We start from the raw sequence: 22,238 nt of genomic DNA, 5'->3' as shown, positions 1-22,238 counted from the left end.
TTTCGAGTTTCTATTCTACAATTCGAACCTAATATTTCTTTTAGTAAGAACCACTAAACAAATAACTAGCTAGTAAGAATGTCATATTAGTTCAATATCAATACATAGGTAACCACAACAAAGCGGCCTAGTAGTAAGGGTGCAGACTGCGGTTCCTCAATAGACGAAAAAACAGTGGGAGGTTCCGGGTTTGATGCTCGAGCTGGTGAGTCTGCTTGACTACGGCCATGGGCAAGGTGAAATTCCTCATAGCTTCTCTAGACCCTAAAAGGGTAGATAACTGTGACTTGCCACCAGTTGTCCCATTTTTAATGGAAGAAAAAAAAATATCAATACATATGTGCACGTACATTTAAATTAGAACAAATGCACGATATTGTTGTATGGAAGAATATGGAATGTCTATTGATAACTAGTAAGAATTTCATATTTGGGTTAGGTGGCTCGCTACTTTTCCTAATTGATTAAAGAAGATAAACAAAAATAAAATAGCAAAATTTGGTTAACGTTAATAAATAATTTTATATATCGACATAGATCAATATGTTAAACTTTATATATTTCATAAACAACAAAAAAATATTAACCTGAAAGAATCTATAAATTATGCTCAATTGATAAAGTACTCGAAGTCAACATGGCATGTATGAAAGATGAACCAGCTTTGATAGAACCATGCGGAATAGGCTTAACCATGGACTTCTCCTTTGGTGGAAATCGTATTGGAATCCTGCAAAATAATATGTTAGTTGACCAAAGTCTTCTGCACACTCAACACTCCTTTATACTCGAACTAATGGGGTGTTCATATGAATTTATGTGTGTTGTAAGTAGGGACCTTAGCCTTGTATTTATATGGACTTAACCCTAATGAATCTTCCCATAATAATGTCATTAGGATTCCTTGCAGTCCAAGGATAATTGATATACCAAATCTCATTCCAAATAGGATAGAATTATGAGCCCTTATTCCCTAAGGAAATCCGAAATATATTAACTTTACTTGGGGTACAAGCTATAGCTATTAACTAAATCCTAATCTTATTTATATTCCAAGCAATCCTTAAATTAACTGTGTAGACCTATTTGTCGTTGGATAATGGTCCAACATCCAACATTCTCCCACTAGGTCAAACAGTTAATTCAGAAAAGATCTTTAATGGATTTATAAGCAAGATTACTTTATTGGCCAATGAATTTAGTCATCTAATAAGCTTCCTACATGTTTTGTCAAATGGAGTTTACTTATCTAGAACTATCGGAGACTATGAACTTGGTAGCATCCATGAGCTCTTATAATCACTGAAATAAGCTCTCCATTCACATGAAACATACGTCACAAATTTGGTAGTTAATGAATCAAAACCTGAATTGAAAGCATCAATTCATTCACTTATTGGTCCTCCTTATGAATCTTGATAAGATTGCCTTATGTTTCCTATGAAGCTCATAAACTACAGAACCAGCTTACTTTTGTGTCTAACAAAAATGGATGACACAACTCTTTCGCAGTTTAAGACGTTCGTTGCTACTTCATGTGTTGTGAACCACAATATCGAAGTACAAAACTCAATCTTGCTAGAACTTAGAACGCAACTGAAAAAATACACCTTAACTGCTTTATGGAATTCACAACATAACTAAAAACTCAAATCCATACCTTAATGCAGCTTGTAAATTTTGTTGCTTCCTTATGGTCGTGAATCACAAATTAAACTAACTAGCAATTGCATAAAAGTTTCACAGCTTAGTAAATGAAGATAGCCTTAAATGAATGTGTAATACCAATATGGATCCTGAAATTTAAATCCACATTCATAATATCTTAAAAGACTTTCACATATAGACATAAAAACCAATCAAGTGAGGCACATATAATTAGCTAAACATCCTTCGTGGCATAAGCTACACATTTAAATTGTTCCTCCCACTAATCACTTATAACTAATATTGAATGCGAGAAACAAGTCCCATAACCAAATGCACATATTCATCAAAAAACATGTTATTGCACCTTACACTTAATCATATTATACAACAATGATTATGTTTAGCCAAATTCGTTTAGCAAGTATAACTTCATGTCAATTCTTTCAGTCATTACTTCCAAATAGTATGTACCAAACAACTTAAAAGGCAACTGTCTTTACAAGAACTTAACCAAATAGTAGTTAATCATGTATGGCATGAGTGTTAAAACATGAGAATACTGTCATACATGCATCTTTTTTCCACAAACTCGACTTTAAAATTCTATGGAGAAACATGCAAAAATAAGTTTCATACTCAAAACTTTTACAAACGTATATTAGCATAAGAGTTCGGAACATAAGAATACTGTTTGAATTATTCTTATTTTTGTATGAATTATTCTTATGTCGTTTGTTAATTTACAAATCTAAGTCACACTCATTGAATCTAAGTCACACATCTTTTTTCCACAATAGCTGTGTCGTTTGTTAATTTCCAAATACGTATTCCAGCAGAAAAATTCTGTGCATCTATGTCAAATTGATAAAACCACCAAAAATTCAATTCTTCATGTATTTTTGTAATTTTAGTGTCTAAAGAAGCTTTAAGAAGTCTACTTCAACATATAGCTTTATCATGAATAAATCTTGAACCATAAAGATATGCAAATAAACAACATAGCAGCAGATTACAACGTGTACCTTAGGCAATTGTGATTATCCTTCATGTGTTCAACAACATATGCTGCATTTAATTTTGAGAAGAGAAGACCACACATAACGAACATTAAATCACATAGCCAATCTTGAAGAGATCCAAAACTTTTAACAAGATAAACATACCATCATTTCTGAATACAATGTAATATGCCACTTTCGAACTGAAATAAAGCAAATTTAATCAAAAGTGTATCTCAATCCAAAAATTAATTTAAACCAATGAGGTTACATTTGGTCGAGAAGCCTTAAGACCAAACAAATTCTATGTTATGCTTTATTGATCCCAATATGGGATTTAAGGGGGTTCATATGAAAAACATTCATAACTTTAAAACATAGAACTACCATGACTTTATATTCACAAATGAACAAATACCCCATAGACTTTTACAACTGAAACAAATCGCAGCTTTGTTTGGTTGAAGCTTAATCAATTTTTAGCATTAAAATATAAATCATGTGAGCAAAATATAAACATGAAAACTATCCACCTTTGTTTGTCAATCAGTTATCACAAGCTTCACATAATCTATACTTTACACTAAGCCGCTAGTAATCGAACCAATAAGACTAGTCACACCTTTGTTTGGGAATATAGTCATATTGTTATGACTACTAATGCAATTCAATCTACTAAACTTTGAATTTTCTCCATAATCTTAACCATGCATTAGTTGCATATGCATGATAAGAAAAATAGCTGCTATAGAATTGAAAAACTGAAAGCAATTCTAACATGCTTTAAGCAAAATATTAGGCAACAAAAATATTGATATGTAAGAATGGTTTTTCCAGTTTTTGTTATTCATATCAATTATTTTCGGTTTGATCATATATATTAAATTGAAAACGTTAACCAGTCCTAATAGAGATTGAGTATGCAGTAGCATATTAACATATTGAAGAAAGATACTAATTTTTATAAAACAAAATTGCAAATAAAAGCTGGGTAGTAGTGGGTTTGAAGACATATTCAATCCTGATATATGTCTTATTTCAGATATAACTTACGAGTTGAAACAATATATCCCTTGATTGTGTAAGTTAGCTTTTAACATGCATTTAGTCATATGTTTCAACTAGCATGTTAATACAACAGTTATAGATATACATGAAACAAAAGTGATTTAGACACGTTGTAGGGATGTACTTACATCTAAAACTTATGATTTCACATGCTTTGCAACAATAGTTGTCTCAGACACTGCTTCAACACCATCACATATGTGATATACAGAATTTTGTAGGCTTCATGATCAGAGGTGTCCTCTAATTTTCATAACAAGGTTTTTCCCTCTTTTAGCCAATTTCAACGGCAATACATATCCATGATATTAGATCAATAATATAGTCTGCACACTATTGTAACAATAGTTAATTAACTCATAGTACCAAAACATGGGCTTTAACATAAGCAATATATATTCAAGGTCATAAAATATCAATAGTCGAAGCTAAAAATTAAGTGATTGCATATACGTGGATAAGACTTTTAAATTAAAATCCATTGAAATAGACATGGATTAAAATAATGTATATCACTGAAAGCAAACATGAAAATTTAATATGTGCATATGAATTGTTAAGCCGCATGCACCATGGATAGCATATGTAAGCTTAACGAATTTTTATAAAGGTAATCAAACTTATTTTAAAATACCACTTTCATGCTATCATATTTTTTGTACATTTATACACATATCAAGACTCACAATGTATATGCACTAACCAAGAACCTGAAACACAATATACATTAGTAGCACCGAGAATCTCTAGAAAGTAATTTATCAAAAACTTGAACAAGGAAACCAAGTCAAAACCATATGTTAAAGCAAATTGTGGGTTGCCACATATATTCTTAATGCTTATTAACATCCTTAAATTCTCCATGTTGCTAAAAACTTATGCAATAACCTTGAATAATGATAAAACTAATAAGGCCGTGTACTTTTCCTTTTTTCGGGAATACAAGCATGATAAAATAAATGTTAGTCCATCATATTATGTGATATTTATGCGACTATGCCATATGCCATTCCCAAGAAATTTATCAACATTCAAACTAAGAACTGAAAGTCAAAATTGAAACACACACACACACACATACACACACACACACACACACACATATATATATATATATATATATATGCCTATTTACATTCCCGAAATTCTCCACGTCAACAAAATTAAAAAAGGAAAATTAATAGGTTAAGAACCATGTTTACCCCTTTATCCGAAATATGTATGTGGCAAAAAAGGATTTGTCATCATGCTATATATATATATATATATATATATATATATATATACACACACACACACACATATGACAGCCTCAAGAAGTTCTAGTTCATGAGAATTATATATACTTAATGCCTTTTTCAGAAATTTTTAATCTTAACATCCCAAATTATATGTGCACAACCACATAGGAGACTTAATTAACGTAGTCATGATAAAGCTAATAAACATGCATAAACCCAATAGGACAATGAAATCGAAATAGGATGCAATATCAATTAATAGTCTGTAATATTCCTTCAAGTCAAAGGACAAGTTTTAATATATAGCTATCTCAAATTTCAATATGAAATTTAGGTTAAAACACATTTCACATAGAAAACCAATTTTTTTTTTGCCACGAAACATGAGTATGGAAATTGAGCGAAACTTAAAACATGTCATCGATTCAAGACATCAATTTTTAGGGTTTACCGAGTAGGTCTTTAATTGTATTATGACCTGCTCTGATACCAACTGTTAAACTTTATATATTTCATAAACAATTAAAAACATTAACCTGAAAGAATCCATAAATTATGCTTAATTGACAAAGTACTCGAAGTCAACATGGCATGTACAAAAGATGAACCATCTTTGATAGAACATTGCGGAATAGGCTCAACCATAGACTTCTCCTTTGGTGGGAATCGTATTGGAATCCTATGGAATAATATGTTAGTTGACCAGAATAATATGTTAGTTGACCAAAGTCTTCTACACACTCAACACTTCTTCTGCACACTCAACACTCCTTTATACTCGAACTAATAGGGCGTTCATATAAGTTTCTACGTGTTGTGAGCAGGGACCTTAGCCTTGTATTTACATAGACTTAACCTTAATGAATCTTCCCATAATAATGTCATTAGGATTCCTTGCAGTCCAAGGATAATTGACACACCCCGACCCAGGATGTCCACTTGGACTCCAAATCGAGTTTTGTTGGGCGACACCTGGAATGTGACAAAGCCATAAAGTATATTGATGTGGAAGATGTGAATAAATTTAAACTTAAAAGTGTCTAAGTACAAGAGTGCGCGGTGATCGGGTATGAACCCATTTCACACATGATGATAGAGTATAAGTACAGTACAGTAAAATAGGGTGAGAATTATACCATCGATGGTCATCGTCTACCCTAAGATTTGCCGATAATCCTTGTCAATACGAAAACTCTGCTACTAGAACCTGGAGGGGCGAAAAACAAGGATGTGTAGGCCTGAAAATAAAGTTTTAACAAAAACTTTTTGAAAGCGTTATAACCCCTTGCCGTAAAACCCATATAGTTTCCAGAAAATAATACTACGTAGGTACGAAAAATGAATGCATAGGTGCAGTAAAAACAAAAGCATGCCATGCCACAATATCTCAGCAATAATAAATGTAAGCTAGGTGTGAGATCAGTCTAAACTAACATGCTAGTCAGAGTCACTTGATGTGACCTGTACGACTGGACCTATTGCTCATCAATCTATACTAGCACACGAGTCGAAGTCACCTAGTGTGACTTGTCCGACATGCTGGATGTAAATATGTACGCTCTAGTGCTACGATCACATGAAAGCTAGCGCTATGGGCGGGTCACCTACGAGTCGGAGTCCCTAATGCGACCTGTACGATAGGCTAGCACCTAATTTAGATCCAAGGCGAGTGTGCGGTGTGGGAGGTGCACAATCACTTGAAGGTTGTGCCTTAGCCCGGGGCGGGAGTGCTAACACCAGGGTGCAGCAATGATGAGCTCTAAATGAATATATGCATGCTCATATAATTCAACCATTTCAATCACATAATAACTCACCTGAACTTACTTGCACCTCTGTAGGATCATTTGGCATAACCACAAATCTCATCACAATGCAATATTTAAATATAACAGATTTACATCATGGCATGCTATGCATAATCAATTTAAAACATTTCTGGAAAACCGTAAGGTGTACACACACACACACACACACACACACACACACACACACACACACACAACACACACACACACACACACACACACACACACACACACACACACACACACACATTATAAAAAGGAAAAAGACCCACTCACCTGAGATCCGCGCTACAACTCCTTAGCACAAATATCAAGGGGTCATGAACGATCGGCGCCTAGAACAATTATCAAATCACGTCTTAGAATTCTTATCAATAGAACATGTAACTTACATATCCTATTTGGAAAGATCTGTATGTCGGATTCCTGATCCGTCAGTTTCTAATATCCTCAAATATTATGTACTATAACGTATCAAAGCCTGATAACGATCCAATGGTCGGATCGTCAATTACTATAATAATCAAGTGGCAGACCTTAAAGGAACTAGGTTCAAACGACAGAAATTCATCAATTAGATTTCACATACGGAATTGGAGAATCAAATTTAGCCTAGGAAGGTCAAGGGATGCCTCAGCCCATGCGCCACCGTACACGATGGTCGACCGCCCTGACTCGCCGGAAAAATCAACTATTTCTAAAAATTTTCAAACGTCACATAAATGAAGATCTTAACGAGTAGAGCTAGTGTTATACCTGTGGCCAAGTCCAATTTGGCCGGGAAAAGCTTCAAATCGCCACGAACCCACCGAAACCCTAGAATTTGGGTGTTCTTGATTTGTCCTCAACTCAACTCCGACGCTCCAACCAATGATTGGGCATTGATCCTGAGCTCAAGGGAGGGCTATTGGTGGTGACAATTGAAAGAAATCATTGCAGGAATGGTGGATTTGCCGTCGTGTACCCCTTGGAGCCGACGCGGGTGTTCTTGTGAAACTAGGGTAAAAAACCCATCAATCATGAGTGGAAATTGAAGAAGAAGGGCTGGTGAGAAGTTCCAGGTGGTGAATGGCTGCAATTTGGCAGAAAAATTGACGGAAAACCATCAGAATGGCTACGGAACGGGTTGGGTCGGCAGGGAAGAACGGGGTCAAGGGTGATTCGGTACTTCCTCACTTTCTCCTTTTTCTTCCTTTCTTCTCTTTCTCATTGTCACTCACTTCTCCCTCTTCTCCTGATTAGGCAGTGCCCATCCTCCTTCCTCTGCTTTATGTTTCATCTCCACCGCCCAACATTTCTTCCCTTTATTTTAGGCCACACATGTGGTTTTCCAAATTTTACTCCAAAAATCTGGAGCATTCCAAAAAATAATAAATTTACAATTTTGCCCTCGACTTCATTTGTTAATAACTCCTTTGTTATAACTCCAAATTACGTTTCATTTGCGCCCAAGCGTTCGTAGCGAAGTACTACAAGGATACGCCAAGAAAACGAACCTTACTTGACATGGCAAGATGGTCAACAAAAGTCAAAACGTCTTTGCCTCGAAGGGCATCAAAATTCACATTTAAAAATTATAAAGACTAAATTTTTTGGGAACGGGTCGTTACAATAATTGATACATCAAATCTTTTTCCAAATAGGATAGAATTAGGAGCCTTTATTCCCCAAGGAAATCCAGAATATATTAACTTTACTTGGGGTACAAGCTATAGTTATTAACTAAATTCTAATCTTATTTATATTCCAAGCAATCCTTAAATTAACTGTATAGACCTATTAGTTGTTGGATTATGGTCCAATGTCCAACACAATAGTCTCTCTCCATCTATAAGTTTAATAAAATCAAATTTCATCTCCAATTAAGATCAATACTACTTACTGAAATTTATCTTTCATTACCTCTCATTACAAATACAAAATATTAATTAACTCACCCAATCTTAGTTTTGAAATCTTTTTGTGACCCCAAACAAATTACCCCAAAGTAGAATATGCACACAGCCACACATTTACTTTTTCGGGGGCATGTTTAATTACTTATATGGCATGAGGATAAGAAGGATGAGGGATTAAAAAGTAACGAGGATGTGAAGGATTAGGTATGGGATGCCTTTATTTTATAGGCATTGCATTATTGAGATGAGTTATGATAGAGAGATTATGTACTTATAATATATGTTGTAGACTATATGATGTGGCGGTTAATACTTTGATTCCTTCTTATCCAACCATCAACTGTCATATATCATTGGTCTACAAAAATATGATTTAAAAATATTGTCTCCTTAGCATTTTCCTACCCGTTTATTCTCATTGGCTTAAATGTTAAAACGGTCCCTGTGTTTTATTTCATAGGAAATTTAGTCTCTGTATTTTTAATTTGGCCGGTTTAATCTTTGTGTTTTACTCTCCTAATCTGTGATCCTTTCCATCCAACTACCATTCAAAAAACGTAAATATGTTTGCAAATTTATAAAATTAAAAAAATAACAAATCTCTCTCTCTCTCTCTCTCTCTCTCTCTCTCTCTCTCTCTCTTAAATCTTCACTGACACATCCTGACCGAAGTCAGGGCATGCTGGCCGTCACGTGAGAATGATGTAACCATGTGCACAGTGCGGAAGCTAAGAATAATAATAAAGTACGAATAAATAAAAATCAAGCTATACACTGAGTAAATAGCATACATGTGCAAGCGTAAGTGTGATAAATGATATTCAGAGCATAAAAGATCTAGTGCAGTCCAGAGGAACAAACACTAATGAAACACACCCAGAGGTGATCTTACACTGGTGATAATCTGTCAGATATGCCGAGAATCCCTCGAGAGCCACCAAAAGAGTAATCCAACTAGAACCTGGAGGGGCACAAAATAGAAAGCGTGAGTGGGATCATTTCAATATCAAAAGTTCTAACCCCTTACTGTAAAACCTGTATAGTTTCCACAGAAAATAAAATATGCACATATATATAAAACATGCTCAGAAGTATGCCATGTCGAATGCCTCTATATAAAATGTAAGTACTCAGGTAATATCAATCAATGCCATGTAATCTGTTAGCCATAGTCTCCTAACGTGACCTGTACGGCTGAATCTAGAGCTCAAATCCCCAACTCACTAACTATACCTGCAAACGAGTCGGAACCACCTATAGTGGTCTGTACGACAGGACTGGGTGTAAAATAAATACGCTCAAGTGCTACGACCAAGTGAAGACTGGGCGAATAATCGCGGGTCACCTACGAGTCGGAACCACCTAAAGTGGTCTGTACGACAGGACTGTGCACCTAACTTGGATCTAAGATGAGCGTGTGGTGCGGGAGGTGAACATCACGTGAAGGACTGTGCTCTACTCTGGGCGGGAGCATTAACCCCGAGGGTGCAGGTTATGAGCTCTCTATGCATCTCATATCACTACTAATCACAAACATAAACCATAACTTACCTGGCATTTACCTGTGCGTCCGCAGCACCAAACATATATATATATATATACCACTACTAATGCATAATTAAATAGGCAAACACGATGCATGGCATTTAAAACATATAAACGTTTCATTTCATTTTCTGGGAAAATCATAAGTATATAGGTATATACGGAAAACCAAAAGCCCACTCACTGGTATGTAGAAGGGTCGCAACCCCCTTGCCTCGAGTGACTGCGCTCGTCCTCGGGATAGGTCTCACCTATATGCGAAACAACTATAAAAATGTTAATTTAAAGCACATAACCCAAACTAGGTAATAACTTCTCATACAATACTCAAATGGGGTGTATGAATACACCAATGTGATCTACTCAACCTCACGAACATCCCCATATTTTAAAATAATTTTCCGACGCTGCACGCGCCCCCACGCGCCGGCCAAGGCACGGCCACACGCGCCGCCCACGCGTAGGCACGTGTCTGGCACACTGATGGCGTCAGTTAACGCCGTCAGGAATATTCTGTTATATCTGACAGATTCTGTTAAAGTTAACCTAATGCCGTTAGGAATATTCCGTCCAAACTGACGAAATATTCCGTCGTCTTCTCCTGCCAACCTCTGGCGACGTCACCGTCGTCGGAAAACAGGGAAATTTTCTAAACTTAATTTCTCACTCGTTTTTCACCCAAATTTCACGAAATTGGTACCAAAATGAAGTTTACAACTAGAAGAACAAAACCTTACCACTTTCAAGCACTAAAACCAACAAAATATCGCAAGAAAAACTTCACCAAATCCGGCCAAACCTGCAACTCACGATCCCGACGTCCAAAACCTTCAAACGAACCACCCCGAGCTTCCTAAGGACCTCACCAAGCTTCCTACAACCCTGAAATTCCCAAAAACACATGATTTTACATGTGCATGAACAGTACCCCGAATTGAACATCTTGGGTTCGACGTGAAAACGAAGGTGTCCTTACCTGAAATGGGTATGGTTGAACTTGTATGAAGCTCACGAACACAAAGGTATAAGTCTCCACCACGATCTACCATGTTTTTGAAGGATTTGATCTTGTCCGTACAAAGAAGAAAGGAAAGGGAGAGAGAGACAGGGATACGAGACAGGGAAAGGATGCGAATGAGTGTGGATGTGTGTGTGTGTGGTCCAAAAGCAACCAACCAAAACCCCAAAATAATCACACAACGAAACAAAACCACTAGGGGCAAAACCATCATTTTACCTTTACGGTATGAAAAATCCGGGACGGGCTGTCACATTCACCCTTGGGTCATCGCCTAGCTTCAATTCGCTCATTTTTCCAGCTATACGGTGACATATCATAGATCTCCACTGCTTCTTCACACTAGTATCTATCCTAGATAACCCACCCCTTCATTCACACTTGTTGGACTGTAAGCATTACTACTGAGGATTGGAGAATAGGAGTTTGATCATTCTGCAAGTTTTCCATTTCTATTCTTAAGTTGCAAATGAACGACTGTGATTAGAATTAGCTAACTTGCTAAATGAATGACATCTATCATATCAGATAGGATTTTAAATAAGTCATGTGTTGAGATTGAATCTCATATTGATGGGAGGATGGATCTTGCATGGGCTTATATGTAAGTTGGGTCATTCCTCATATTGCCAATATGATGGAACCTTAACTTTTTTCATGGCATCATAGCAAGTTGTCCTACGTGTGGCTACGTGTGAAGCTAAACAGCCACACGTACTTCACGTCACCCCGTATCTATCCTAGATAACCCACCCCTTCTTCACACTAGTATCTATCCTAGATAACCCACCCCTTCATTCACACTTGTTGGACTGTAAGCATTACTACTGAGGATTGGAGAAGAGGAGTTTGATCATTCTGCAAGTTTTCCATTTCTATTCTTAAGTTGCAAATGAACGACTGTGATTAGATTGCTAAATGAATGACATCTATTATATCAGATAGGATTTTAAATAAGTCATGTGTTGAGATTGAATCTCATATTGATGGGAGGATGGATCTTGCATGGGCTTATATGTAAGTTGGGTCATTCCCCATATTGCCAATATGATGGAACCTCAACTTTTTTCATGGCATCATAGCAAGTTGTCCTACGTGTGAAGCTAAACGGCCACACGTACTTCACGTCACCCCGTTGTGTTTTCTACATGTTAGGCTTCAAAATTTTCCATATTTGAGGTACGCGTTAAGAATGAATCTCACAATGATGGGAGGAGAGGCATTACATAGGCTTATAAGTAAGTTAGGCCAATTCCCATTAATGAAAGGAGGAACATTGCATAGGCTTATAAGTAAGTTAGACCACTTCCCATATTATCAATTGGTTTATGGTGAAACTTCAACTTTCTTCATCACGTGATATGTAAGCTGAGTGAATGGGGTTGCAGCGGCTACAAGGAATTGGAGCAACAAATTCTTCAATCTCTAATTGAGTTCTGTGATTGAAATCAAACCAAACACCTAAAACTATATATTCTAACAACACTTTCATCAATCATCCAGCCCCATCTGTGTCATCTATAGACCCATGCACCACTTCATCACATCGATCAGCACTGCAGGCTTTTTCCTGCATTGATCACTATTTTCTTGCCCGCCCTTGTGGTCGAGGGATCTTTATTATTTTTTAAATTATGAACTTTTATTATAATTTTTTAAATATTTTTAAATTGAGTTTTTTATATTTCTTGAATAAATATAATTTTTTTATTTATGTCAAATGACTATTTGATGGTAAATTAAAGGAATTAACCACATCGGCTAATGGAGCAAAACACAAGGATAAAATCGGCCTAATTTACATACGAGGACTAAATTGACCAATAAAATAAAACACAGAGACCGTTTTAACATTTAAGTTATTCTTATTCTCATAGATGATGAGTAAACATTTCTTGCACCTCTTTCTCATCCTGAAATAAATGACGTCTAACCAAACCGCATAGGTTCACCTAAACTCATTAATGGACTGTTTTCTTGCATAAAGATAAAAAAAAATTTTGGGTACCTATTCATCTTAATTAGAATGCAAAATTTGCATAATATGTTGAACCACCACATCTTCTTCTATAATTAACCCCTCTTATATAACCTTCTCATTCCCCCATGCCCAAAACCATGAAGTACTACCAACCCCATCTTCTTCCCCATCTTCTCACAATTTGCTGTTTTTTTCATTGCTTCCTCCTCTGTCTACCGTTTCGGAAGCGACACACATGTACAGAGATAAGTGTACGGCAATGGTAGAATCTTTGACATCAGCCACAGGTACATCCCTGTTAGATTGAATTGAGATCTGATTATTTTACTTGAATGAATTCAAAGAAGGATGATAAAATGCATAGAGAAATAAAATAGAAATGGTTACTCCTTTCTCTGCAAGTCACAAATGAGCTACTGTAATTCTCATTGGATTCTGATATGCTCACTCACTCTCACACAAGTAGTGAGAGGAGGAATATTACCGTTAGAGGCTGTTAGATCCCTTCTCTCTCTTAGCTTAGATCACAACCACTCATATAACTAGTAGTAAGAAAACAAAAAATCCACATGGCACTCATAGCCTTTACAAATTAAGACTTTACACTTGGCATTCTTTGCACAAGTGAATACACCATTTAAATCACAAAAATTATTCTAATTCTATTAGCTCACAACTTATAATTCAACACTCCCTTTTAAGTTTTGAGCTGATTTCACACCAAGCATGTCTCTGAGATAGTTGAACCGATCCTTGGTTAGAGCCTTAGTGAAAATATCTGCCACTTGCTCATTAGTTGGACAGTACACTAAGTCAATTATCCTTTCTTGCAGTGCATCATTGATGAAAAGGTATCTTCTGTCAATGTGCTTAGTTTTCTGGTCAAACACTGGATTTTTAGTGATTGCAATTGCAGCTGTATTGTCACAGTGCACTGGAGTTGCTTCAGTTTGTAACTCACCAAAGTCTTCAAATACGAATCTAAGCCAAATGGCTTATGCAGTTGCCTCAAAATCACTGATATACTCTACTTCTGTAGTGGAAAGAGCTACACAATTTTGTTTCACTGAAGCCCATGAAAATACCCCATTACCAAAAGAAAAGGAATAACCAAAAGTGCTTTTACTGTCATCAATTGATCCTCCCCAATCACTGTCACAGAACCCGACTAGCATTGCATTCTTCCCTTTCACATACTCCAAGCCATAATCCAAAGTGCCTTTAATGTATCTTAGCGCTCTTTTAGCCGTTCCAAAATGCTTATTTTTTGGATTGTGCATGAACCGAGCAAGAAGATTGGCAGCATACATTATATCTGGTCGAGTGGTAGTAAGATATTGCAAACTTCCCACAATTCTTCTATATTATTCCTCACTTACTGGTCCACTACCATTATCCTTGCATAGCTTATCTGATGGAACAAGAGGTGTTAACACGAATTTGCACTCACTTAAGCCAAATTTATTCAACAAGGAAGCAACATACTTTCTTTGATGAATAAAAATACTTGAGTGAGTTTGAATAATTCCCATGCCAAGGAAATGGTGAAGAAAACCCAAATCAGTCATTTCATACTTGACCATCATACCTCCTTGAATTCCTTCAACAATTCATTACTATTCCTAATATACACTATGTCATCCACATAGATTGAAACAATTAGAATTTCTTCTCCCCTTGCTTTGATGTAGAAAGTAGCTTCACTTTGGCTTTTCATAAACCCACATTGTGCAACATAGGTGTCAATTTCTCCATACCAGACTCTAGGTGCCTATTTGAGACCATGGAGAGCTTTGTAAACCTTATACACTTTGTCCTCCTTTCCTTTAATAAAAAATTCATCAGGTTGCTCTACATAAACCTCTTCTTCCAAAACACCATTTAGAAGGGCAGATTTAACATCAAATTGATAGAGTTTCGAACTCTTTTGTGCAGCCGAAGCAATAAGAGTTCTGATTGTATCCAATCTAGCAACTGGGGCAAAGGTCTCATTATAGTTTATTCTTGGTTTCTGGGCATATCCCTTTGCAACAAGCCTTGCCTTATTCTTTTGCACAATTCCATCAAGGTTGAGTTTGGTCTTAAACACCCATTTAACTCCAATTATAGGCTTGTTAGTTGGTCTGTCTACCAATTCCCAGGTTGTATTCTTCTTAATCATGGAGAGCTGATCATTCATGGCTTTCATCCAAGACTTATCCTCAGCAACATCTTCGTACTTCTCGGGTTCCATAATGCATAAATTGTATTGAGCAAGTACATCATCCAACTTCCTCCATTTTAAAGGAGTATGGTCAAAAGCTTAAGTGTCTCTCACATTTTCACATGATCTGTTAGAGGATTCACATGATAATGACTGTGGAATGATCTGTGTATCTTCAAGACCACATGGAGTTTTACTTAATGAGACAGGTGACAAGCTACTTGAAGCTTGGGTTTCATCTCATGTGACTTCACTTCTTCATGTATTAATAGACTTCCATTCACAAGTGGGCAATGACATATAATTTTTTCTACTTCCTTGCCAATCCTAAGTTGAGTTTTCATCAAACACATCATCTCTTAACAGGATCAACCTTTTAGAAATTGGATCAAAGACTCTATACCCTTTCTTACACTTTGCATATCCAACAAAGACTCTCTTGATACTCTTAGCTTATAGTTTGTGTCTTAGCTCAGATGATGTGTAAACATAACAAACTGAGCCAAAAACCTTCAAATAGGCAATACCTGGTTTCCTTCTACTGTAGGCTTTAAAATGAGTCATGTTGTCAAGAGATTTGGTGGGGTATTGATTCAGTATATAGACTACAGTAGGCACAGCTTCTACCCACATATAGTAAGGCGTCCTTTTATCATGCAGCATAGACTTAGCCATTTCAACCACTATTCTATTTTTCCTCTCTACCACTCTATTTTGCTGTGGAGTGTATGCAAGAGAAGTTGCCTTTGAATGCCTTCTATGTCACATAATTGGTTAAATTCAGTAGATAAGAACTCACCTCTTCTATCACTCCTCAAATATTTCACCTTTAATCTATTATGTAACTCAGTCATTGCTTTGAATTTCTTGAAGTAACTGAAAGCATCATACTTATATCTAAGGAAGTATACCCATATCATTCTAGTTGCATCATCTACAAACAGCATAAAATACTTGTTTCCTCCTATAGATTCATTTCTCATTGGCCCACACAAGTCAACATGAACCAATTCGAGTAGAGCACTAGCCCTTTGTGCTTCACCACTTGGAAAACTTTCTCTGTGTTGTTTGCCATATCAACAGCCTTCACAGACTCCATCGTACTCTTCTAGATATGGTAGACCATGAACCATGTCTTTATCCTTCAACTATTCAATTCCACCAAAGTTTAGGTAGCCTAATCTTCTGTGCCAAGTCTAAGTACAGTGAGCAAAACTAGTCTTCAACACAAGCTATTTCTCAGGCATTAAAGATAGGGGATAGCATCGATTTCCTTTCATTCACACTGAAAATTTGACAATCAAGAGAAGGACCATAAAAAACATTGCACATTCTTCCACCAAACACAAGATAATACCTATGCTCATCCATTTGTCCAACACTGAGCAAATTCTCCTTTAAACCAGGTAAGTACATAACTTCTCTGATGTATTTTCTCCCTCTGTTAGTTTCAATTGCGAGTGATTTCATTCCTACCACATTCACTAACACACATGTTGGCATTTGAACTTTCCCTGCAACATTGGTCTTCACATCAACAGGGAGATTAACATTCTTTGTCATATGATTGCTGCAACCACTGTCTATATACCATTCCCCATTAACTTTTGTTTCAGCAACAACACAATTTGCATAAAATAAGTTTCCAGTCACCTCCATTTGATTTGCACAGTTTGTTTTCTGAACAACTTTTCCAACAGTACATTACTTAGGTTTCCCTTTGTGCCTACATTCACCATAATGGAATTTGGAACACACTTTGCACTGAGGTTTTGCACCCTCTTGATTCATGATTTGAGAAGAAGTGCCATTATGTGTAGCATTAGTAAATGGCTTTTGCTGAAACTTGGGTTTTGAGTCCCACTTCTTACCCTTTTGATTCCAATTTCTCTGTGGCTTAAATGTACTAGACTAAGCATAACCTCGACTCTGTCCTTTTAGATTAATAATAAGAGAAGAAAACGCTCTTTCAGTTGCATCAAAGGAATGCAAATCAAACCTCTGCTTTTGACTTTTCAATATAGCTAGTACATCTTGCAATTCAACAGATTCCAGACTCTTGGTATTTTATCACTAAGCATATAGGATCATACATCTTAGTGAGACTAATTAACACCTTATGAACTAATATCTCATTTAAAAGAGATTCTCCAAATGTCTTCATTTGATTAATCAGATCATTTAAACAAGTAAGGTACGCAAACAAGGATTCATCATCACGCATTCTAGTGTATTCAAATTATCGTCTAAGATTTTGAAGTTTCACGAACCTTACTTGATCCTCACCTTGGTATTCTCCGTATAACTGATCCCATGCCTCTTTTGCTGAGTCTGCATTTGCGATTCGAGGGAAGATCTGATCGGAAACTATGCTTTAAATGATGCCAAAGGCTTTTGCATCTTTTATGAAGATTGCAACCATTTTCTTATCGTCTTCACCATCAGCATCTGTGTTTTCATCTGTCTTCGTCTTCTTCTTCTTCTTTGAATTAGGAATCAGAATCATAATCCATGTGACTTGAAAACGATGACCAAGTTGATTCTCCAGAACTCGTAATTCTCACTGGAAAAGATCGGAGTCCTAACTTCAGCACTCCCAGATCTAGCCATCGCGAGCTTGTGTGTACCCAGAAACACGTAGTTCTTAGATCACAAACAAACTTTGGTAAACTTCACCTGACCCAGAAAACCAACGTCGGTGATGTTTGAATTCACAGTGCATGCCCAATTCTAATCGCAACCTAGCTCTAATACCATGTTAGATTGAATTGAGATCTGATTATTTTACTTGAATGAATTCAAAGAAGGATGATAAAATGCATAGAGAAAAAAAATAGAAATAGTTACTTTTCTCTCTCTCTGTGCAAGTCACAAAGGAGTTACTGTAATTCTCATTGGATTCTAATATGCTCACTCACTGTCACACAAGTAGTGAGAGGATGAATATTACCTTTAGAGACTGTTGGATCCCTTCTCTCTCTTAGCTTAGATCATAGCCACTCATCTAACTAGTAGTAAGAAAACAGAAAATCCACATGGCATCATGGCCTTTACAAATCAGGACTTTACACTTGGCATTCTTTGCACAAGTGAATACACCATTTAAATCACAAAACTTATTCTAATTCTATTAGCTCACAACTTATAATTCAACAATCCCGGACCTTCCTGCCTAGGGCTCCAAGGATGGGATCAGGCACTTCCTGTGGCGCCAACTCAACATGAAGAACAGTTCTCTTACCAACAACTCAGAGTTCAAGCTGCCTGTGCACATCGGGACTTTGATGGCCCTTGCCATGTTTTTTATGACTACTTTTATGTAGGATTTGATTGTGATCAACTTGACTTGGATATCCTCAACGATGATTATGCATGCATGCATGCTAATCGTAGAACCTGATAAGGGCAATAATGTATTTTTGTACAAAAATATAGTAGGGTTTTCTACTCCTTGATGATTTTATGTTAGTTTATTCTTTTCAATAGGTCATGCAATTGTGGTCGATGTTCCCAGGGATACCAACATTATTGGTATGCATTTCTAACTTGGATTTCAGCACTATTTTGTAACTTTCTGTAGGATCTTTTAAGGTAATATTTTGTAAATTTCTATAGGATCCTTTGAAGTAATATTTCTGTTTGGGTTAATATTTGAACTTTGGACTTAAAGGAATGAAAGCCCAAAATAGCTAAAAGTGAAGAGACTTGCCCGAGGCCTAGCATCAAGCCTAGCCACCTATCTCAAGACGATATGGCGACTCCTCATTTAATGAAAAGGTTATGTGCTTACAAGAGAGGTGACAACCGATGGAAATCAACCTACTCACAGCCCAAAAGCACTTTCTAATGGCAGAACATGTAAAAAAGATGATGACTCACTGAAGTACTTTAGGGCAAAGCTTGCAACAGCCAAGATAAAGTGTCTATAAAAAGGGGAAGAGGCCCCAGAGACAAGGACACTCAACCAATCAAACAAACAAACATACAAACTCTGCTCTTAAGCCAGATTTGCATCTAAAAGCTGTAATCAGCCCAGATCTCAATCATTTTCAGGATCATTCCCTACAAAAGCCATCTTTTGTCTAGTTTAAAGCTATGTTATCACCCTTAGTGGCATAGTATCGATTCTCTCATGCAAACTAGTTTACCATCCATCTCTTTTAAACACAAACCTCTATAATCACAAAGAGAAGAGACTACAAGATGTTCGACCTTACCCGACAATGAAATCTTACCTGACTCTCTTTGTTTCGTCTTTCAATTAGTAGATCTAGCATTATGATGTACTCCCGAGTATAGATTCAAGTTATTTCCAGTCATTTGATAATTAAAAGTTCCATTGATACTCAGATCTGGTTTACTTAGTAGTTTTACTATCATAAAAGCCAAAATGACGATCGAACTAATGACTTAATCAGATCTGGATTTCCGCCCTTTAAAGCATACAAGATAATGAACTAAAAGTCCTTAATCTCAAGGCACAAAAAAGAACTTAATGTAAACTTAACACATCTACGACAATCCTTTGATAACAAGAAGTTAGAATAACTTGGGGCGCAAGTAATCGATTTAAACACACTTGTTTTACATCTACCATACTAAGATGGCAATGGCATGCCTAAGCACTTAGTTAGTTTTGATTGCGAGCCTCAATGCCTACATCTAAGGCCCCATAAAGGCACCTTTCAGAACTAACCATATCCTCCTCTTGCAGCCTCTCAACAAGCAGGAGCCCGACAATCAACCAAAGTGCCAACTCTTTGGGGAGTTGTGTGCTCGAGCCAAGGATCCTCCCCAGCAGAATTCCTGCCCGAACAACTTCTTTAGGATCATTTGAAGTAATATTTCTGTACGATCTTTGTGCCCTAACTTCTACACTTGCCTCGAATTGTACTTCTGGCAATTTTATATAATCCTGGTTTTTAGTACCAATATTTTTAAATACTCGGTACCAATTTGATTGCATTTCAATACTTGGTTATACCATCTTGTGTCTCAATGTACTATATGCGTAAGTAGAGTGTCGGATCAGCTATGTGAAAGTGAAACTACTAGAAATTTTTATTTCATTTGACATTTTTATTTATTGGGACCGATGTTCTTGATTTTTAAGATGTGATTTATCCTCAATTCTTCTGTCCACCTTTTGCAGCTGAGGTTATGAAGTCCCTAAATATTCCCAAGGGTACACGTTGTGTCCTGTTTAAAACATTAAACACTGACAGGTAGTTTCTTTCGTGCTGCATTGCGCTTATGTTCAAAGAGACCTTTTAGATTTAAGGAGTAAGCGTGCCGGATTTTAAATCTGGTACTTGAGATTTAACCAGTAAGGCTGAATCTGATCAAAGTTAACAATGCAAAGAAGGCAGGCCATAGAGCTTACATTTTTTACTCCATTAATGATTAATTAAGGGGCTTATGCACAAAAAGGAATTTGACTCGAGCTTTGTGGGATTCACAGAGGATGGAGCAAAATGGGTAGTAGAGAACACAGGCATCAAACTTGTCGGTAAGACACTAATTGATTGAATTCCGAAATCAGTCCCATTTTCTTTTGTTTAGTTGAGCGTACATTTAATCCCCTTCTGTATAAAACAAATAAAGATTCTATATCCTTTTCGAAAACAAATGATTATTGTGCTTGCATAAAATTGCTATCTATATGAAATGTAGGAACTGACTACTTTTCTATTGCTACTTAGGACGAAGCTATTCCAGCTCAGCACGTTGTTTTTCTCAAAGGCAAGGTATGTGATAATTTTGATTTGATATATCTTCATAAAAAAAATCTGAATGCGTTGGATAGTACTTAGTACCAACCTTCAAAATTAAAATTAAAATAGTAAATTGTAGCAATGATCCTTTAATTTTAGCTCAATTGAAGCAATAGTCCCTCAACGAAAAATCTATAGCCATTGGTCCCTCAACTTATCAAAACGTACAACTATGGTCCCTCAACTTTAATACAACTAGAGAAATGGTCCTTCAACTTTAACTCAATTGTAGCAATGGTCCTTCCAACATAACTTATTTTGACAAAATTCTGACGAAGTTGACGAAAATGACCATAGCTACACGTTTTAATGAGTTGAAAAACACCAATTGTAGCACTGGTCCTTTCAACATAACTTATTTTGACAAAATTCTAACGAAGTTGACAAAAATGACCATAGCTACACATTTTGATGAGTTGAGGGATCATTGCTACAATTTACTCAAATTAAAATGCTGGAATATATGATTAAGGAAATCATTCCTGTCCAAGGCCTAAAGCTCGATGGCATCCAACCGGGAAACTACTCTGTGCACTGCTTACCTCTAAGGTTGCTTGGTGCTGACGGAGCACCAACAAGACGCATCCTCATAAAATGAGATGTTTATCCTTGTAAGTGTATACTTAGCTGCTAATGCACTACATCCATAGCTTACTTTAAGCCAAGATATTGGCAATTTTCTTCTATAGTTTATCGCCAATCTCAACATCTAAGGGTTCAAATAATAACCATATATTTCGTTTTTAGTTTCAAGAGTTTTTATTAGAAATAGACGAGAAATACAATGGAGAAAAAAGGGATGAACAAAGGTGCAAGAACGGTGGTGGGAAGGAAGTAGAACACATAAACATGAAAGATCACACAAAATGAAAACCAAAATGGAAGTCTTCGTTTCTCGATTCTTTTTCCTACGTTCTCCTCCATTAAATTTCTCCATGTACATTCCTCATATCTATATCAAGACACAATAAAAAGTAAGAACTAAAAACGAAGTGGTTATCAACCAAGCTCCTAGATTAATCACAAAATATGTTTCAGCTAATGCACTAGGGCT

General features: G+C 36.4%; 1 protein-coding gene and 1 pseudogene across 1 annotated transcript; one reads left to right on the top strand and one right to left on the bottom strand.

The window, feature by feature from the left end:
- Positions 1 to 14,202: 14,202 nt before the first annotated feature.
- LOC125470948 (secreted RxLR effector protein 161-like) lies at positions 14,203 to 14,517 on the bottom strand. The gene has a single exon (XM_048570793.1). The coding sequence runs from the start codon at positions 14,515 to 14,517 to the stop codon at positions 14,203 to 14,205; it is 315 nt and encodes a 104-aa protein (XP_048426750.1).
- Positions 14,518 to 18,631: 4,114 nt separating this feature from the next.
- LOC103927808 lies at positions 18,632 to 21,782 on the top strand (annotated as a pseudogene).
- The last annotated feature ends 456 nt before the right edge of the window (positions 21,783 to 22,238 follow it).

Source organism: the organism of the source record quoted next, unplaced genomic scaffold (assembly GCF_019419815.1).
Source record: "Pyrus x bretschneideri cultivar Hongxiangsu unplaced genomic scaffold, Pyrus_bretschneideri_v1 Contig55, whole genome shotgun sequence".
Classification (NCBI taxonomy): Eukaryota; Viridiplantae; Streptophyta; class Magnoliopsida; order Rosales; family Rosaceae; genus Pyrus; species Pyrus x bretschneideri.
Note: the sequence above shows the minus strand (reverse complement) of the source record. Positions and strands in the feature narration are given on the sequence as shown.

What these genes read in the sequence shown, in the direction of transcription:
- LOC125470948 (XM_048570793.1), bottom strand. Translation starts at nt 14,517, where the DNA reads ATGTATGCTGCCAATCTTCTTGCTCGGTTCATGCACAATCCAAAAAAT.